Consider the following 20,271-nt stretch of genomic DNA (forward strand, 5'->3'; position numbering starts at 1 on the left):
AGAATACAGCCAGAAGAATTCATGTATTGCAGCAATTCTAGGATATGGAAATGCAGTTATCTTTTAAAAATATGCCTGTGAAAGTGCAGCAAGGGTAAGTTGCTGGGTGAGTTTAAAAAAATTATCCTCTTTAGAGTATTTAATACCACAAAGGAAATGGTTTGAAAAGGAAGCAAATGCTAGGAAGTTGGGCTGAGCTAGTCATAACCGAGCTGAGAGGGTTTTTGTTTTGAATTTGTTTGTTTTTTTGTTGTTATTGTTTTTAGTTTTTGGGAGCATAGCTATTTAAATGAACATCAGCAATAAAAAAGAGGCCCAGTCGTGTCATTTCACCCACAGTCTCCTTGGATGGCCGCCAAGGTTACCATGGCTACAAAGCATGACTGCTCCTTGCCAGAAGTGAATGGGCAGTTTGTGGCGTGATGGTAGACAGGAAGCACTTGTGTTTGGGGTTTCTGAACAAGCGCAGTGGGGCATTGATATTATGTTGTGTTTGGGAGACTGGCTGGGCTCCTGAGAGGAGTAGCTGTGAGATTGTATGTTTTCCTTTCTGGCTTGGGTGTTTGAATGGATGTGATCAGATCCAGGGAAACATTATTTGAATAAGGCAGAGTTCACTCGCAGTTTCTGGAAACCTCCAGCCTGTGAGGCCATAATCCATGCTGGCTGGAGGAGTCTAGGAGCTGTAGAGTAATAAGGAAATAACTTTTCCAAGCCTTTATTGGCCCGATGAATGCATTCTTTTTTAAAGCCATGTTCAGTCCATGTGGCCAGCACATTCAATGAGTCAACAATGAAGGCAGTCGTTTATTGCTATTTTTCAGCTTTGACTTATGGCCACCCTATGAATGAGAGACCTCCAAGATCACTACCCTCATCGGGTGTTGCAAACTAAGGGCCATGGTTTCCTTAGTATCATAAAGTTGGAAGAGTCTGCATGGGCCATCCAGTTTAACCCCATTCTACTATGCAGGAAAAGTATAATCAAAGTACCCCTGACAGATGGCCTCTACCAGACTCCGAGGCAAAGAGTTCCACTGTTGAGCAGCTCTTCAGGATGTTTTTCCTAATGTTCAGGCGGAATCTCCTTTCCTGTAATTTGAACCCATGGCTCCATTGAGCCCTAGCTTCCAGAGCAGCACAAAGGAAATCTCTCCTTCTTCCTTATGATAGCCTTTCAGATATTGAAACATATCTTCTCTCAGCCTTCTCCACTGCAAGCTAAACAGACCCAGCTCTTTAAGCTACTCCCCAAAGGGATTCATGATCTTCAGTCCTTTGACCATTTTAGTTGCCCTCCTCTGGATACATTCTAGATTCAATTATTGAATCTTGACCTTGATTGAATCCATCCTCCTCCTTTTCCTACTGCATCCCACTTTGCCAAGCATTGTCACTTTTCCCCAGTGAGTCACATTGTCTCTTGATATGACCAAAGTACCACTATCTCACTTTAGTCGTCTTGGCTTCAAGGGAGAGTTCAGGGTTGAAGTGCTCATGAAGACCCATTTATTTGCTTTCTAGCATCCCACGGTGTCTGTAGAACTTTTGTCCAGCACTATATTTCAAATGAGTTGATGTCCTTCTTCATGAGTAGTGTGAAATACTTCATTTCATTAGTCCTGAAGCTCCTTTGCTGTGTAAATAGATTCACAATTTGATATTTCTAAACTGCAATTTGGACAGGAAATTTGAGGGAGCTAGCAAGGATTTTGTAGTGAACACAAAAGTAACCTCACCATTCTTAGCAAACAGAATTATACATAGCAATATATTAAGTATTTGTACACTGCCTTTCAAGACATAACTCCCATCCTCCTCTGCCTACTTTAAAATATGCATCTGAAGCCGTAGAACACAATGTCTGAATAAAAAAGTTCATTTTACAAAAATCAGCTGCAGTTTAAGCTAAAATAGTCATTCATACTACTAATGGGACAAGCCTCCAAACCTATGGGAATCACCACCTGAAATGGCCCTGCCTCTAGTGCCTACTGGTCTGATGGATCTGTATGGGGGCCTAGGCATCAGAAGCTTAGCTGATTGCTTCTATTAGTAGTGAGTCTTGTATTGGTTGTATTTGATGGATATCCTACAATGTTTCTACAGAACTTTTGGGTGACATTCTGTCAATTTGGATGCTAATACCAGTTCACACACATGTCCTTCCATGTTCCGTGGTAGTCATTTCCCTTGTTTGCCTTGTTATGTTTCTAAAATTAGAAATCTTGAGGATTGGAAGGCTGGAGGATGTGATTTAGTGTCCAGGTCACTTGGCTGGTTAGAATCTAAGGCATAGAGGACAAAATATGTGCGAATGAGAGCATCACACAGCTTTGCTGTGTGTCTGTGGAGCATGCTGCCTTTGAGAGCCAAAAGGTTGCCCACTCTTGAGAAAGACTGACATGGAACCCCAAGAAAAGGGGTAATTTGTTCATTATAAATGAATGTGTGCCAAATTTTATTTCATTTTCTGCCTTTAGGATGCAGCCTTTCTCCTCTCTCTCCCTGTGTTTCATTGCCTTTTTGAAAGAACAGAAGCATTCATGAGCCAGATCTAATAATTCGAAAGGGTTGAGTTGTTCCCTGAGGCCCTTTATCTGGATATAAAAAGGCTCTCCTTAGCTCCTCTGCTTCTTTTTTTGCAATACAAGTGCTTTCCCCTCTACAATTTCCCGCAGGCCCATCACACTGTTAAAATTGAAATATCAAGATGTCTGAAGCTGCAGGATGCCATATCAGTGTGTTGACACCTGGAGTAGCAAATTTTCTATTAGCTTTTATTTAAAATAAAATAGGCCCTTCGGTTTTGTGAACAGAATCGATGTCAAATAATGTATGAATACATCGTTCCTGATTCAAGACGTTCTCCCCCCCCTCCCTATTTTTCTTGGATTAGGATTCATTGGTAGTTCTGCAATTAATTGTAATTAAGAAGGAGACCGAGTCACCCATAAAGGGGGAAATCAGACTTTAGTCCTTAATAAAGCTGAGAAATGGTAGATAGGGCAAGGGGTGGATATGTTGGCTACCATCTTATGCGGTCTGCTTGTTTCATATACCCATTCCTCACCATTGTGTATTTAATGTAGTAAACATAATGGCATACTCTTCACTTTTAACAGATAAGTGTATTTGGGACAACAGTTGAAATTGGGATTTGCTGCAAATGAAGCCTGGATTCTGTGACGGAGCAATGGCTTTTTGTAAATCAGGTATCTGTAAAGCATGGACTCAGATGACATACACTTCCCAAGATATTTATTGTGGTTCTTAAAGTGCTCCCCGAGCTTTTTCTGTGACAGTGTGACAAGCTGCCAAAATGCAGTGGCTAGCCACTAAATGCTCTAGCTGTTTTCTTGGGCGTTAAAAAAGATTAAATGCTATGATGGTGACTCTGCTACTAATTGTAGCACATTCACACAATACATTTATAGTAGTGTGATTGCACTTTAAGTGCAGTGATACCATCTGATCCTGGAACCTTGGAATTTGCAGTATAAGGAGAGGGATTTAGCATTCTCAACCAGAGCCCGTATAGAACCTCTCCAAAATAACAATCCCAGGATTCCATAGGATGCAGATATGGCAGCTAAAGTGGAATGATAGCTCTATAACTTAAACACATTTGATGAGAACAAGGGAGAGGGCCTCTTTGGTGGGTGCTTCCAGACTTTGGAACTCCCTCCCATGAGAGACCAGGAGGGCTCCATCCCTGCAAGCAAGTTAAGACATGTTTTTGCCATGAGGCATTTGTATGAGGATGAGGGGCACACTTCTGGGGCGGTTATGGAGGAGAGTTGAGAAGGATATTTAGTTTTAAATGTAATTTTAATTATAAGAGTATTTTATTGTTTCTTAACTGCATTTTAACTTATATCCATGACACAGATATTTAATTGTTTCTGTATTTGCCATGTTTTAAAATGTATCTTTTACTGTAAGCCACCTGGAGACCCGATGGGGAGACAGGTGGGGTAGAAAGAAAGTTAATAAAATCAAATCACCGTGCAGCCTGGAAGGGCTTCATAGTACATTTAGTTGTCCATATCATAACAAGTGTCAACTTGTTTAAATTTAAGTACATTTAAAGTTCATTCAAATATACCATAAGTGCAAATGTAATATTGATTAAGCAAATGTGAGTAGCAAGTATCCTTTCCTTTGATGCACATCTCAATGCTTTGAGGGTAGGTTTTGAGTGTGTCAGGGAAGCTGAGTAATAGCACTGGAAGACTAAAAACTTTTAAGAACCTAGATTATTAGTAGGGTGTCAAAAGGTGGAACGCTCCAAATGCAAACACTCTTTAGGGAGTCATGTCTGAATCATCAGAACAGAAAATAGCTTCACTGACAGAAAGCCACTGGGCAGCAATATAGATGTGAAGGCCTGGGCTGAGGCTGGGTAGGAAACATTTTCCCAGTTTTTCTCTGAAACCCTTTTCCTGGAAAAATTGATTATGAACTTTTAGAATTATGAGTAAAATATTTGCATATATACTGACCCAAAAAAGCCAAGTAAGAAGAAGACTTTTATAGTTTTACATATATTTTATATAGTTTTCAGAAAGTATTTTCTTATGTAAGACTTTGTACAGTATGAAATCATTATAATTCCTGGCCTTATCTATCTTTTTTTAGTTCATTTTATGGAGATGACACTATTGAGAACAAGTAGAGACAAAATATTTCACAATTTTTACTGATGTGTTGATATTTTCTTCTGATTTTGTTTTTGGTGTGTGTGGCCTGTTTGTCATTTCCAGGGGGGAATGGAGCATGGATAGGTGAAATTGTGGATTGAGGGGGTCATATTGTATTTGTTATTCTCAGGACACCTTTGTTTGCATCCTCATTTTAATATCCTTCCCCTTCCTGATTGCTTTCTGCAGGGTTACTGTGGGTAATAGGTCATCTTGTTCCCCACTCTTTGCTTCAGAGTAATCCCCATGTGCAACTGTGTAATAATACAATTGAAGGAGCACCTGAACACATTTTTACATAATGCAGACTGACATGAAAATGACATCCATCTATAAATCAGTCCAAACCACAAACATCTGAAAAAGATTTGCACTTAATCCAATTTATTTCAATCTTATGCTTTACTTAAAATGACACAAATGTCAAATTGGGACTCTGATTCGCCTTGTTGGAGAATCTCTTGGAGAGAATGGAAACAGACGACAGATTCTTGTTCACTGCTAACTGTGAGAAATCTGTGCCTCAAAATTAAAATAGCCTTGTAAGTAAATGCTCAGAAATTACTAGCCTCTGGAAACCTCTTTTGGTCACCTGTCTCCAGCAAACAGTGGTAGTTGCTTGTAGGCCTACAAGAAATAAGGCAACTCTTGTTATCTTTCCCTGTCTAGTTCTGGAGCTAATTCTCAGCCATAAGTGGTGAATTGAAGGGCTATTTTAAAGATGGAATTGAAATCTCATATGTGAGTTGTTTATGGATTCATTGTCCCCCTGTTCTTTGTATCTTGTCATACTGGATGTACCTTTTCAGACAGGAGCTTCCATAATTGGAACCTTTCATAATTATATTAAGTCATAAACATTAATAGTGGAACTAAGCCTTACCCACATTATTTTGTTACCATGTCTTAGGTGGTTCTTTCTAGTGCATCGGTGTCTGTGCTGTCGCACGCTGGGCCTGAAATAATGTCTGTTTACAGGACGTGCCTTCTGTATGCCCAACGGGATGCCGGGGAGCCTCAGCTGAAGGGCCCCTTAGATTTCCCAACACAAAGTTCTATTGAGGCTCAAAATAAGTTCAACAAAGTTCTTTATTTGGGCTTAAATCTTCAAACAAATGAATTAAAAGCTTTATAACCTTGGAAAAGCGGTAGCTTCCTCAATCTGCTATCAAGGGCAGGCAACTGGTGGTAAACCGTTCCTTTCTTCCTTAGGGAAATCTTCTGACCCCTCCCTGGGCAATCTTTCTTTACCTACTCCCGGCTCCAAGCTACGTTATGGATAGCCCGAGTGGTCCCTTACCAGACAATGGTTGCTGTAGATCTGCCAAGCCGAAAGATGTCCTTTAGTTTTGCTCCACAAAGGCTGTAGGAACTGTCCTTTTGCCCCAGCAAAGGCTGGCTGTATTCCCCCAGCAAAAGCTGTGGAACTATTCCTTTACTCCCCAGCAGAGCTGTGAGAAGTGAAGCCTTTGTGCAGGTGGGAAAGAGAATCCCACAGACTGAACAAAGGTCCTTCTTTGCCTCCCAAACCTTGGGAAAAGGGGCGGGTCTGAAGACTCTAACGATGATTGCCAGGTTGCTGGCCCTATGGCTGCAACCTGGGGAAGCTACCTGATTGCAAAATGCGTGACTTAAATAAATTCATACAAGCTTACAGTGCAAGAAAAAGAAATTCAAATCTCCTGGCACTGCCGTGCCAGCAGAGTGTCTGTTCTCCTGTACATTTGTAGTCTCTCCCATTCGTGTTGCTGTTGCTCTTAGGCAGTGCAGTTGTTGTCTTGGTTGTTGCATAGCTGATGATGATGTGGGGGAAGGGGGAGGCAGACTGGATGACTCAATGAGGAGGGGTGTGGGGGGGGAGGACAGACAACTCATGACACACCAAGATGAGCTGTCTGTTTTTTGCAAATTGATGACTCGTAGGGTTCATTTATGATACCGTAAGTGGGGCTTTTAGTTTCTATTTTCTAACCTTTTACCTAACTAACCTCGTTTTATTTTTTTAATGGTTAGATGTAAATAACTTGTAACATTGTCGCAATTGGATATACACAACAATATATTATTATTAATAATAATAATAATAATATTACTATTATTATTTACCTCTTATAGCATATTATATTGATTACATTTTATCCTTTACAGTTCTATGCATCTGTTACTTATACCTATCCATTTTCCCACCTTATCAAATATGTTGTGAGTATTCTTTGTGTAGAGCTTAGGCAAGGAGGACAAAACCAATGTTTTCAGCCAGGGCTAATAGTTCAGCAAGTCGGGTGCCAGTGAAGGATAATAGTAGAAATAGTAAAAATCCCAGGATGTACCGTTCAGTGTGATCAATTAACTTTTCCAAGTTCTGTCTCATGGCAGGGCTTTTTTCCTTGTGACTTAAGTTCCCAGACAGGCTGGTGGAAAAGAGAGGTAGCATAGCTCAGGGGAAAAACATTTTTTTTGGATTCAGGCTATCTCCGGGGGGATGAGGGAGACTTAATGGGCTATGGTTTTCTCCGAAGAAAAGATTGGAGGAGAAAGAAGTTAAAGCCAAAATTAGCAAGATGAGGATCACTGGTTGGTTGATCCTGGAGGCCAATTCGAGTAGGGCATACCACAAGGAACTTAACTGACACCAGTGAAGCTTGTTACCAGCTACATTACAGCGAGTGAAAACAGGAAGAAGGCAAAGGAATTATGTCAGGAAGAGAATAGAAGCTTTTCCATAGATTGCACACTTTCTGGAAATATCGGAAATTGAAAGTTTGCAACAAAATGGCTTTGGGCAAGAAATATCTCTTTAAAAAAAGAAACCATTGGGTTGGGTTTCTTTTCTTTGTCTTGTGTGGGTAGTCTTTAGTGGTTTGCTTTCTGCTTCTGTGACCTTTCTTTCAGTTTTTGTGGCTAAGTTGAAATGTGATTTGAATCTGAACAATGTCAAGGGAGCCAGCCTTTCCCTACAATATATCCACCCTCTATATGTGTTGGATTACAATTCCCGTCATCCTGAAACAGCACGGTTTTTGTCCTGTCTGGAGATGAGAGGTGTAGTTAAACACATTTGAAGGGGAGCAAATTAGGGAAAGCCACAGTGATCTAACGTGTGAATATAAATACATTCTCTCTCTCTCTGTATCTCACATTTTTTTTAAAAAAAACCTGAAGCAGGCTGAACTATTCTCTCCCATCTTCCCTGGCAAATCTTGAAGATTCAAAAGGGACAATCTCAAAACCGTTTTTCTCTCTTTCTCAGTTTATATAATTGCCAATATTTAATGACTGGAGTGAGTCATATTGGAAAAGTGACTTCTTCTTTTCTTCTGTGAAGAAGAGAGCTCCTCTAATAATAGTAACTAATAAAGATGCATCACTTGGACCAGGAAAGACAATCCTGTGGGGCAGACATCCAAAGGAGGGGGAAAGCAGCTCTTGCTCAGAACTGTGTCCATTTTTGTGGCCATCAGAGGGATTTGGGGAGGGGGGGTGCATGGGGAGGACTGGGGTGAAGGCATCTTAATATGTAAGATGCATTGATGGCCCCAGAAAGAAAACCCCAACAAGAGTGATATAGAAATGGTTGAATGATATGTATGGTGTAGACAGATTTCCTGTTTTATGTAGTGGAGTTGCATTTATCTAAAATAGCTATTTTAGAGAGGCCCTATTATATCAGGGGTGAGCAATGTATAGCATTGGGGGTGTTTGTGGCCTCCCAACTTTTTGTGGCCATCTGGCTGTTCCAGACTGCCCCCTTTCTAATCAAAAACAAGTTGCCGGTCTTCAGAACTTCCAAGCACAGCCATGCAGGTACCTTTAAATATGTTGCAGAGCTCCCTGCACTGTTTAGTGTGACACACCCCCCCCCCCCACGAAATTGGAAGTTGGTTCTGCTCCTATTCTAGTTTTTCTCAGTCTGTGCAGCAGTAAAAAATGACCCATACACAGGCTGCATTTGTCTACCCTGCCTTCAAACTATAAATGGCCTGACACTGGGATGCCTGAGAGACGTCTTTCTTCTTTCACTTCAGCTGCCCTGGCTTAATGCTGTGGATCAAAAAGAAAAATGGGTTCCCCTGAAACTGTGGAGACCAATGCTGTGGATCCTCAGACTTGTAGTTTGGTGGGGCACCAGCACTTGTTGGCAGAGAAAGCTAAGGATCTCGGAAAGTTAAAATTTGTATGATACCATAGCATTGAGCCATGGTGAATCAAATTATGTCAAACTGCATTAATTCTATTTTGCATTCAGTTGAAATGTCTCTTAAGAACAATTAGAAGGATATCTTAGTGGCTCAAGTAAAGATTCAGCACCTTACCTCTACCTGACAAGTACCTGTTAAAGGGGGAGGCCCCAGTCATGTACATACCATGTTGCATTGTGCCAAGAGCTTGCACATCTGGTTGGATTATCCATGAGTCTAAACACTTCTTTGTACAACTGTTTCTCTTCTATGAACTTACCTAAATTCTGATAGATGCTCTTGAGCAACATGCTTTATTCATGTTTTTGAGTTTTCTGTTGCTGGCTGTGCTCTCAAAGTCTTTATAAATGTTTTGAGTTATTGGGAACATTGCTGATGAAATAACTCCCTTGCATTTGCCATAAGTAGTAAGCATGGGGGGCCACTATTTGTGCCATATTTTAATGTTTATTTTTGTTTGTTTTGCTTAATTTTGTTTATATAATGCTTTCCCCCCAGAACTGGATCCAGGGTGCTTTATAGCACAGATTAAAAGAGAACCCTGGCTTGCTACTGTTCTCACCCCACGATATCTGATTTGTTTGTTGTGAAGAGAGAATGTGGGGGTGGGAACCTGTCTGCTACTTGAAGGAACTGTTAATTTGAAGGTCAATAATGTGCTTTCACAGAAACAGAAATAACTTTTTCACACCATCATTGTGTTTATTTTTTGCTGTGGCAAAAACTTGCCAGCTGGTGGCCAATCTCCCAGTGACAGGCTTCTCTGTCCTGGAAACTAGGCTGGTCCTCAGCTGGCAGGGTCCTACTGGAAGCCTTGCATTCAGCTTGCATAGTCTTTGAGAGCCCAAAGGATGAATTAAGTGTTGCATTAACAAAAACCTGTAATGAATATTTTAATAATAATAATAATAATAATAATAATAATAATAATAAAGAACTTAAATAAAATAATAATAAAGAATCTATCTCCCCGAGGGGTCTCAGGGCGGATTTTGTCATTGATAGAACATTCTAGCAGAATCAGCACAGCAAACAACCATGTAACTATAGTAAATAGGCTCTGTCTCCATCCAACCATACAGGGAATTTTAGAAAAGTTGTCTCTTGCTCTCTTTCCTTTGATAAGATCCCCATGCTTATAGGAGAGCGAGTAGGCTATTAAGTATGAAACAAAATGCTAAAGGAATAGTAGTGGGAGGAAAAAATATTTTGAATTTAAAACACACAGGGACTTTTTGTTGTTGTAGTTGTCCTTTGAAATGGAGGAATTTGCAAAAGCTGTTTAGAAACACCGCCAGGTTCAAAGCAACCGAGAGGCGTATTTTGTGGCTTTTATTCAGGATGTTCAATCATTAAAAATATTGTTTTGTGATCTAAGCAATTATGTTCGACAAAGGAATCTCTAGCAGGCAGCTTATGTGACATTCCAAAGGCATAAGAGATTATTTCTCCCAGCAGTACAATTTTGGTGCATTAGTAAAGGGTGGCAGCTGAGGGAGGGCTGGGGGGTGACGCAAATGAGCATTGTATTTCTGCAAGAGATACAGGTGGTTAAAACTGAAGGAAAATGACAAAAACATAGTTTATCCTAATATGCAGGCACAAGGGAACTGCAAATGGAAGAGTATAATGGGCTGTTGGAGCAATGTTCTTGCATTTGTGTTTAATGTAGGTGGGGAATGTCGATCTCTTTAGATATTATTCTCCTCTGTATTGTAAACTTCTTACTGTGCTTTGGCATGGTGTTTTGCTGGTTCCATTCACCCTTCCTCCACTGGGTTTCTGTTGTGGGGAGATTGGTATTCATAGTGTTTTCTTTATAGTCACCCCTGACCTAAACCAAATATTCATTTGACAGGGATGCTGGACTTTCCCTAAATCCATCTTTTCTTTCCTTGCTTACTTTTTCCAGCAAAGTATGAAAATCAGATATTCTGTTCTAGGCTGCTAAGAAGGCTTACTTTTAACAAGACATTATTTAGTGTTGGAAAAGTAAGGCATATGTATTATTAAGAAAATCATAAACCCAAGACATTGCTTTGTTGGTTTGTTTAATGATCTGGCCCTGGTCAAAATGCCTTTGATATTCAGCAGTATGAATGAATGTAGTCAGGATGCACGTATAAATATTTTCAATTGTCATGCAGATTAAAGTATGAGGCGTCCTGTCTTATAGCATCCAGAATGAGTGGGCATGGTTGGCTGCCTGGATCTTGGAACCAGAAAATGCCTGTGAATTAGTGAAAATAAATGCTGCAGTATTTTCTTGCTGATGTACAATGGTTTGGAGGATGCAAATGATACAACTGTCTTGCTGACGCAAAGCAGATTTGTCTTTAGTAAGTGAATGGATGAGATCAGCCTGGGTTAGCCTGAGTTAGGTGGAAGAAAGATGTGGTACAACTGCAATGAATAAATAATGTCCAGGTGGTCTCTTGACAGACAACGTGATGTCAAAAGAACTCCCTGCAGGTCGAAAGCTTTTGCAAATCCACTGAGCTTTTTAATGGTGTACTGTTTTCAGAAGGGAAGGGGCAACATCCAGGGTTTTTGATGAGCAATCCATTTGAGGTAGACATAGCAGATGGTGGACCCTTGCTGCTATAACCACAGCTCCTTGTACAGTTGGGTCTAGTAGAGCTCATGAATCAGTAATCTGGATTTGGCTGTAGAGCTTGTAGTTGCTGATCCCTATACAGGAATAAAAGTACATTCTATGCCACCTTATGTATAATGCAAGTTCAATATCATTGTTTAGAAATGCTTAATACAGTAGCTCCTACCTTTGGCACCTACTTTATCCACACACACACCCCCCCCCCCCAAGTGCTAGAAATGTGGACATGCCCTTATCTCATTTACTTTTAATTTTCACATCTATTTTATGGTTTTAATTATTGCGTTGGCTTGAGGATTTGCCTACAGCACATTGAGAAAATACTTTCTGTGCCTCTGTGATGTGACTCAAGTGCTCTGCTCTAAACAATATAAAATCCCCCTCCAAAAAACCTCCCCACCCTTGGCTTAAATTTCTATTTAATTTCTGTTGCTTTTGTTTCTAATATGGACACTGTTCTAAATACAATTCATGGTGCCTTAGTTACTTTTTCATATTCATGGACACACACACCTACCTGATTTTCAAAGGACGCTTTCTTTGTTAACATAACATTCCATAAGATCAAAGAGCAGACGTGGAATGCAAGGCTGAAAATGCATTATGATCCCTTTGCCAAAAGAGACCAAAAAGGAGGGGGACGGGCTTGCAGTGAATAGCTGAGTTCTTAGAGGTGCTTTTGGTGGGTGGATGCTAAATATAGACAGCCCATTGGCCTCTGGATGATAGAATCGTGCTTAGTCAAGCTCCTTGCATTTCAGCCAAAGGTCTTCTTGCAATCTGCCAGTTGCTGAAGTTGCTGCTTTGTAGCTTTGTCTCTTTTGGCCCTTAGCTTAGGACCCAGCCTTATCCCCTGATGTTCTCTGGCCCCAGAGTTTTGACTTCTGCCAAGACCAAGCCAAGGCTAGGCTTGTCTCTCTCATCTTGACAAATGCCCTAATCCTCTTAAGCTATTTGTAGGTAGGCTTTTTTTGCTGGTTTCAGCTTCAGTGGACAAATGCCCCTTTCAATTAGGAATGGAAAGAATTGTTGAAAACCTTTGAAAACTTTTTTTTTTTTGGTGTTGAGAAATCCAGATGAGGAGAATCCTGGATTATTAAGAATCTTCACTTATTCTGTATAAAGTTCACACTTGTTTTACACAGACTACAATGTTTTCTTTGTCAGAAACAGCTTTTAGGTAAAGGTAACGGTTTCCCCTGACATTAGGTCTAGTCATGTCTGACTAGCGGGTGTTGCTCATCTCCATTTCTAAGTCGAAGAGCTGTGTTGTCCATAGACACCTCCTAGATCATATGACTAGCATGACTGCATGGAGCACCGTCACCTTCCCGCAGAAGTGGTACCTATTGATCTACTCACATTTGCATGTTTTTGAACTGCTAGGTTGGCAGAAGCTGAGGCTAACAGCAGGAGCTCACCCAGTTCCCTGGATTTGAACCGCCAACCCGTTGCACTACCAGGGGGCCTAAACAGTTTTTAGGAAACAATATATTTGCCCAGAAATATTACTTTTTGTACAGGAAATGCTATTTCCTATGCAATAAAATGTGTCAGTCACATGAAATATTCTTTTCTGTATTGTGCATAGTATTTTCTGCACAGAAAACGATCTTTTTCTATGCAAACGGCTGTGTATGAATTTTGTGCAGAATACTGAACTGAATCTGAAGATGTAACACAAGCACCAGCTTGTCTGGATTTGATGGATTCATTTCAATTGGTGCAGCTCGAGAATGTAGACAAGATCATGGGAGAAACAAGGGCAACCACATGCATCCTAGACCCCTTCCCATCCTTGTAGGAAGGCAACATTCCAGACAGCCCAAAAGAAGCTGTAATAAAACTGCTGTTGAAAAAACCATCACTGGACCCACTCAATTGAACTACTTTTGGCCAGTTTCCATCTCCCCTTTTTGGACGAAGTCATGGAACGTGTGTTGGCCTTGCAATTCCAAGTATTTTTGGAGGAAACTGATTATCTGGATCCGACACAGTCCAGCTTTAGGTTGGGACATGGAACTGAAACAGCCTTGGTCGCCTTAGTGGATTATATAAGCCAGGAACGTGACAGGGGGAGTATGTCCCTGTTGGTTCTCCAGGACCTCTCAGTGGCCTTTGATACCATAGCCCAGGGGTCACCAAACTACGGCCCGCGGGCCAGATCCGGCCCCCCGAGGGCATGTCTCCGGCCCGCAGGGTGCCTGCCGCCTCCCTGGGCCCAGCCTGCTCTTCTCCTGCCTTCGGGAAGGGGCCTCGCCTCATCCCGAAGGCAGGAGAAGAGGGGGAGGCGGCGGGCGAAGCAGTTTCAGGCCCACTTCGCCAACCCCTCCGCGGGCCCAGCCTCCTCTTCTTCTCCCTTCAGGATGAGGTCTGCCCTCATCCTGAAGGGAAGAGAAGAGGGGGAGGTGAAGGGCGAAGCAGCTTCGGGCCCGCTTCGCCCCCCCCCCCCGCGGGCCCAGCCTCCTCTCCTTCTCCCTTCAGGATGAGGTCTGCCCCCATCCTGAAGGGAGGAGAAGAGGGGGAGGCGACGGGCGAAGCAGCTTTGGGCCCGCTTCGCCCACCCCCTCCGCGGGCCCAGCCTGCTCTTCTCCCTTCAGGATGAGGTCTGCCCTCATCCTGAAGGGAGGAGAAGAGGGGAAGGCGACGGGCAAAGCAGCTTCGGGCCCCATCCGCCCACCCCCTCCGCAGGCCCAGCCTCCTCTTCTCCCTTCAGGATGAGTTCTGCCCTCATCCTGAAGGGAGGAGAAGAGGGGGAGGCGGTGGGCGAAGCAACTTCGGGCCCGCTTCGCCCACCCCCTCCATGGACCCAGCCTCCTCTTCTTCTCCCTTTAGGATGAGGCCTGCCCTCATCCTGAAGGGAGGAGAAGAGGGGAAGGCGATGGGCGAAGCAGCTTCGGGCCCGCTCCGCCCACCCCCTCCGCGGGCCCAGCCTCCTCTTCTTCTCCCTTCAGGATGAGGTCTGCCCTCATCCTGAAGGGAGGAGAAGAGGGGGAGGCGGCGGGCAAAGCAGCTTCGGGCCCGCTTCGCCCACCCCCTCCGCGGGCCCAGCCTGCTCTTCTTCTCCCTTCAGGATGAGGTCTGCCCTCATCCTGAAGGGAGGAGAAGAGGAGGAGGCAGCGGGCAAAGCAGCTTCGGGGCCACTTCACCCACCACTTCCCAAATTTTATATTTTAAGTGTGGTTTTTTTCTTTTTGCACTGCAAATACGCTATGTGCTGCTTTCATTGGGATTAATTCATTTTTCCCCAAATTATAATCCGGCCCTCCAACAGTTTGAGGGACTGTGACCCGTCCCTCTTTTTAAAAAGTTTGAGAACCCCTGCCATAGACCATGGTATTCTTCTGGGACGCCTCGCGGGAATGGTTCTTGGTGGTACTGTTTTGCAGTGGCTCTGGTCCTTCCTGGAGGGTCGTTCCCAGAAGGTGTTGCTAGGGGACACCTGCTTGGCCCCTTAGCCATTGCCTTGTGGGGTCCCGCAGGGCTCAGTACTGTCCCCTATGTTGTTTAACATCTGCATGAAGCTGTTGGGAGAGATCATCCAGAGTTGTTAATAATAATAATAACACCACCACCACCACTTTATTTATATTCCGCCCCTTCTGTCCCCGAAGGGGACTCAGGGCACATATACATAGCAAACATTCAGTGCCGCTTTGTATAGACAATACACAGACAGAACAGAAGGAGGTGGTTTGTTTCAGCTTTTTTTGGTGCCACGGAAGGTTGGCTCGAGTCCAGGGAGTGCTGTTGCTCTATCCTGATCGACGAAGAGCCATCAGGGCTTCCTCCTTCCCTTTGGTCACCCAGCATTTTCTGATCTTTCTTTATGGCGCCATAAAACACCTCCCCCGCTTTTAGCTGTACCTAATTTCTCTAATCACAGCTGTTTTAGAATTGCTTAGGTAAACAATGAGCTATGCTGACAGTTGGCAACTCACGCCAACCCGGAGCTTTGAACTTATAACCTTTTGGTTGATAGATCTTATAATTGCTGATGATTTACCAGCTGAGCTAAACTTGTGGAGTTTGCAGTTATTTGTACGCAGATGACGTACAACTTTACCAATCCTTTTCACTTGCAACTAAGGGGGCTGTTCTGGTCCTAAACTGGTGCTTGGCAGTTGTGATGGTCTGGATGAGGAAGAACAAATAGAAATTGAATCCAGACAAGACCGAGGTACTCCTGGTCAGTTGAAAGACCTAACAAGGGATAGGGTTACAGTCTGTGCTGGATGGGGTTACACTCCCTCTGAAGGCACAGGTTTGCAGCCTGGGATTGCTGGACTCATCGCTGAGCCTGGAACACCCTAGGTTTCAGCGGTAGCCAGGCGAACCTTTGCACAATTAAAACTTTTGCACCAGCTGTGCCTGTACCTTGGGAAGCCTGACTTTGCCATGGTGGTCCATGCTCTTGTTACACCGAGAATAGATCACTGCAATGCGCTCTACGTGGGGTTGCCTTTGAAGACTGTTCAGAAGCTTCAAGTATTTATTTATTTATATTTATTTCAGGCACTTCTACCCCGCTCTTCTCAACCCCCAAGGGGGGGACTCAGGGTGGCTTACAACCGGCACAATTCGATGCCAACAATTCAACAGATAAAATACATAACAGCAGTAGCCACAATAGTTAAAAACAATCAATTAATAGAATAACAACTAAAAAGCCAATCTAGTGGCCAAACGTTCACCGAGTTCTAAAATCCATAAGTCCATTCAGCATTACCATAGTCCTTTCCAAATTCTGGTTGTCATTACCTTGTCAGTCTGCCAGATTACCCAAAGGCCTGGTCCCATATCCATGTTTTCAGCTTCCTTCTGAAGGAGAGGAGGGATGTTGATGACCTAATTTCCCCGGGGAGTGAATTCCACAGGCGAGGGGCCACCACTGAGAAGGCCTGTCCCTCATCCCTATCAGCCGCACTTGTGATAGAGGAGGGTCAAGAGCAGAGCCTCCCCAGAAGATCTCAAACTCCGAGGTGGGACATAGAAGGAGATATGTTCGGACAGGTACGCTGGGCCGGAGCAGTATAGGGTTTTATAGGTCTAACAGTAGCCAGATTTCTCATCAGAGCGGGGTACGGGGAGCACACAAAACCCCTGTTATGTCAGCTGCACTGACTTTAGCCTATATAGCCCTAAACGGTTCTGGCCCACCTTACTTGTCTGAACATATCTCCCTCTGTGAACCATCATGGAGATTGAGATCTTCTGGGGAGGCCTTGCTCTTGGTTCCGCCTCCGTCGCAAGTGCGGTTGGTGGGGATGAGAGACAGGGCCTTCTCAGTGGTGGCTCCTCAGCTCTGGGACTCCCTCCCCAACAATATTAGATCAGTACCCTCCTTCCTGACCTTTAGAAAGAGAACAAAGGTTCAAGCTTTTGGCTAGTAAAATAATGCAGTACAAAGAATAATTAAGGAACATGTGTAGTGACAACTGGAATGGCTAAGGTGCATGATTTTTTGGATCACGTGATTTTAATATTATACTAGGATGTTTTTAATGCTTTGTCTTAATGTTTAAATTTTGTTTATGTCTTCTGTTTAATTGTTTTAATGATTTAAAGTCAAAGTTGTATGTAGCATTTAGTTATTATGACTATTTTGTTTTACTGTATGTAGGCATTGAATCTTTCCCATTAGTATGTTGTAAACTGCCTTGAATCTCTCCATGGATGAGAACGGCGGTATACTAAATGTAGTAAATAATAAATAATAAAATACATACATTTCAAAGTCTTTTTCACTGTGGGAAGAAATTTGCAAAAAAAACCTGATTGCTTCCTTTGAAAACAAAATTAGTGAAAAAGTACATCCCTACTTGGACTGCATAGTTAACACTGGTGTGGTAATTCTGCTTCATCCACTGCATTTTGATGACCATAGCATTCTCTTGACCAGAGCATCAATGCATAGATGATGTATGGAAGCAAATGCTTTATTGGTGAAGATTGGTTTTGTTGGCCAGAATGAGCGACAGAACAATGCTCTTCTTTCTTAGCTAGCATGTATACCTGGTCTCTTAGAAACACATACACATGCAGCCATTTGCTTTCCCTATTCTGATGGAGAACAGGAGACAGTCCAAGGGAAGCAGGATCTTCTTTGTGGCTGTTTTAGAAATCAGAATAAAAACTTGCACTATGGAAAATTTGTTGCCAAAAACCAGACTGTGTGCTTCCAAGCTTTCCCACCTCCCACTAGGCAGCAGCAGGCAATTTATACCTTTTATAATTAAGAGTTAATGCAAGAACCAAGCCAATTGCCCCTTTAAACAGCTGGTAGTCAAGAGGAGACATTTGTTACTTTAAATAGAAGCCCTGACAAAGCAAAGTGTACAATCATCACCAAGTAGAATTACTTTTTAAGTGTCCATAAAAACCAGCAGGCTGTAATTTCACTTCATTTGTACCTATCTCAAGGTGTTCACTAGATCCACGCAGGGAAGAAGAGCCAATTTTGAGCATCTCACATTTTTGCATCATTCCACTTATGTAGTAATAATTTCAGAGAGCTAGGAAAGGACAATCATAATAATAATGGGAATTGATTTTTTTTCCTCTGGGGGGAAGGCTAAAGCTGTGACTTTGGCTTTGTGGCACATAAAAGAAGAGACTCCTGACAGTACAATCCTATCTGTCCTTACTGCTAGTTTTTGCAGTGTACTTCCTCATATAGAGGTGGGTAACTTGGGGACCAATGTTCTCCCTTTGGAGTTCATGGGAAATGGAATTACATAAACTTAAGGGGTTGAGAGTTGGGAAATGCTTACTTCAGCCCAAGATGTGAGTGGATATGATAACAATTATAAAATTGTTATGCATAGAACAGAGAGTGCGAAGCTCCCCCCCCCCTTCTACCCAATTAAATTGATTGACAGTTGATCCAGGACAGGCAAAAAGGAAATGCCGCTTTTCATGGCATGTGATTGATTTAGGGAATTGCCTGTGATGAAATGCAAAGACTTCAATGAGGTTTAAAAGAGGATTAGACAAATTTGTGAAAGAGGAGCAGAGGCCTATCAAAACACTAGAGCTTGAAGAAGTTACTCATGTGGATTCCAGCTGCCAGAATTCTGGGAGGTTTTGCAAAACAGTTACAGTTACAAAACATGCGTTGAATATGAGTAGGAGTTGAATATGAGTAGACAACATGCTGTTGAATATTATTAGAGTAGTAGCTGACGGCTGTTGCCTCCTGTGTGAGCACCTCAGAGATATCTAGCTGATCAAGGTGGGAAGGAGAATCCTGGATTAAATAGCCATTGCTGCAACCCAGACCTGTTGATTGCAGGATGGCTAAAAAGTGCTGATCAAGAATCCTGGTTTGTGATGCATGTCTATGACTTACCTTCTTCTAGGTTGAATTTGACCAGTATAACATAGGAGACTGACTTGTAATGAATCAGGCCATTGGTCTGTCTAGTTCCCCAGCCCAATACCCATTTAATGAATTTAGGACTACACCTCTCATTATCAGTGTTCACACTCTGTTACTTTCAGGGAGGAATTTCTCTTCTTGAAGATGCCAGGGGCTTTGACTCATCTCTAATGTTCAGTTTCCTTTGTTTACCTTGCAGTCACAGCATGAAGCAGCCAGTATAATGAGGAGAAACTATAGGATTCTTTAGGATTTAACAGAACAGAGTCTGGAGATTCGTAAGAAAACAGGAAGGCTTTCCAGATTTCTTCTACAATGTCTGGATCCACTCAGCCTGTGACCCAGTCGTGGCGGGGAACCGAAACCCGTTATCCTCCGCACGCTATGTCCTATCCAATGACAATAAGTCAGTCACATATGGTAAGTTTTCTTTGTTCTCTCTTCCTTCTGTTCCTGTCTGCTATATTAGTTAGATTAGCATTATCAAACTGGGTAGGAATGTAAATATTTAATTGTTTCACTCTCTCTTCAAGGCTCAGGATAATGTTTTTGGAAATTTTCACCTAGAATTCACATATCCTGAACTGTTTGGGAGAAAATATTCTGTGCAGAAATGCATATGCATGAACATAGTGTGGGTTGTATACAGAATTGCTTTTTGTGTTTGTGAAACATTAAGTTTGCACTAACAATTGTGTTTTTGCAATTTTTGCACACACAGCCATTATTTTTGGACAACTATGTGTTCAGAATATTTTCTTGGAAAACTTCATAATGTTCAAATAGCCTTGGTGAAGACTGTACACAATTCTTGCCATTGTGTTATTTTTCCAAGCTGAACTTTCCAAAACCTCATTTTTCATCCAGGAAATGAGTAACAGTGAATATTGTTTCCATTTTTTCTCTGGATATCGCTGGTTGCTCTCCGGATTCTGATGTGCAGTTCAGGAAACTGGTGGCTTTGAGAAGGAAAATGTGTCTCATTTGGAACCATGTTTACCTCAATCCATCATAAGGAGGGCTTTTCTGTTCCAGTGGCTGCTGTGTGACTGGTTTTTCCATTGAGATGAGAAGAACTTCTATTAGCATTGAGTCTGTGAGCACTGGCTGAAGTTATATCCATTTGTCGGAGTTATTTTTCTGGTGTCAATATTTGTCTGTTATCCCTGGGATTTCATGAATTGATTCAAAATTATTTTTTATTGTTTTATGCTGATTAAATTATTTTTAGCAGTTGCTTTTATTGTAACCATTGTTATGTAAAAATGAAAACTGATATAAAATGTTCTTCTTTGTACTGTCTGTGAAATGCGGATGTATGGGTTTATCCCCGCGCATGCGCAGCAAATTCGGACATTTAAAGCTCATTAA

General features: G+C 42.3%; 1 protein-coding gene across 13 annotated transcripts in view; it reads left to right on the forward strand.

The window, feature by feature from the left end:
* Positions 1-20,271, forward strand: part of NCOR2 (nuclear receptor corepressor 2) — a 343,965-nt gene that overhangs the window by 77,458 nt on the left and 246,236 nt on the right. For all 13 annotated transcript variants that reach the window (XM_060785561.2, XM_060785569.2, XM_060785570.2 and 10 more), the window contains exon 2: positions 19,100-19,320. In XM_060785561.2, coding sequence (XP_060641544.2) covers positions 19,216-19,320 — 105 coding nt within the window. In that variant the 5' untranslated portion in view covers positions 19,100-19,215. The remainder of the gene's footprint in view (positions 1-19,099; positions 19,321-20,271) is intronic.

Source organism: Anolis sagrei, chromosome X, assembly GCF_037176765.1.
Source record: "Anolis sagrei isolate rAnoSag1 chromosome X, rAnoSag1.mat, whole genome shotgun sequence".
Classification (NCBI taxonomy): Eukaryota; Metazoa; Chordata; class Lepidosauria; order Squamata; family Dactyloidae; genus Anolis; species Anolis sagrei.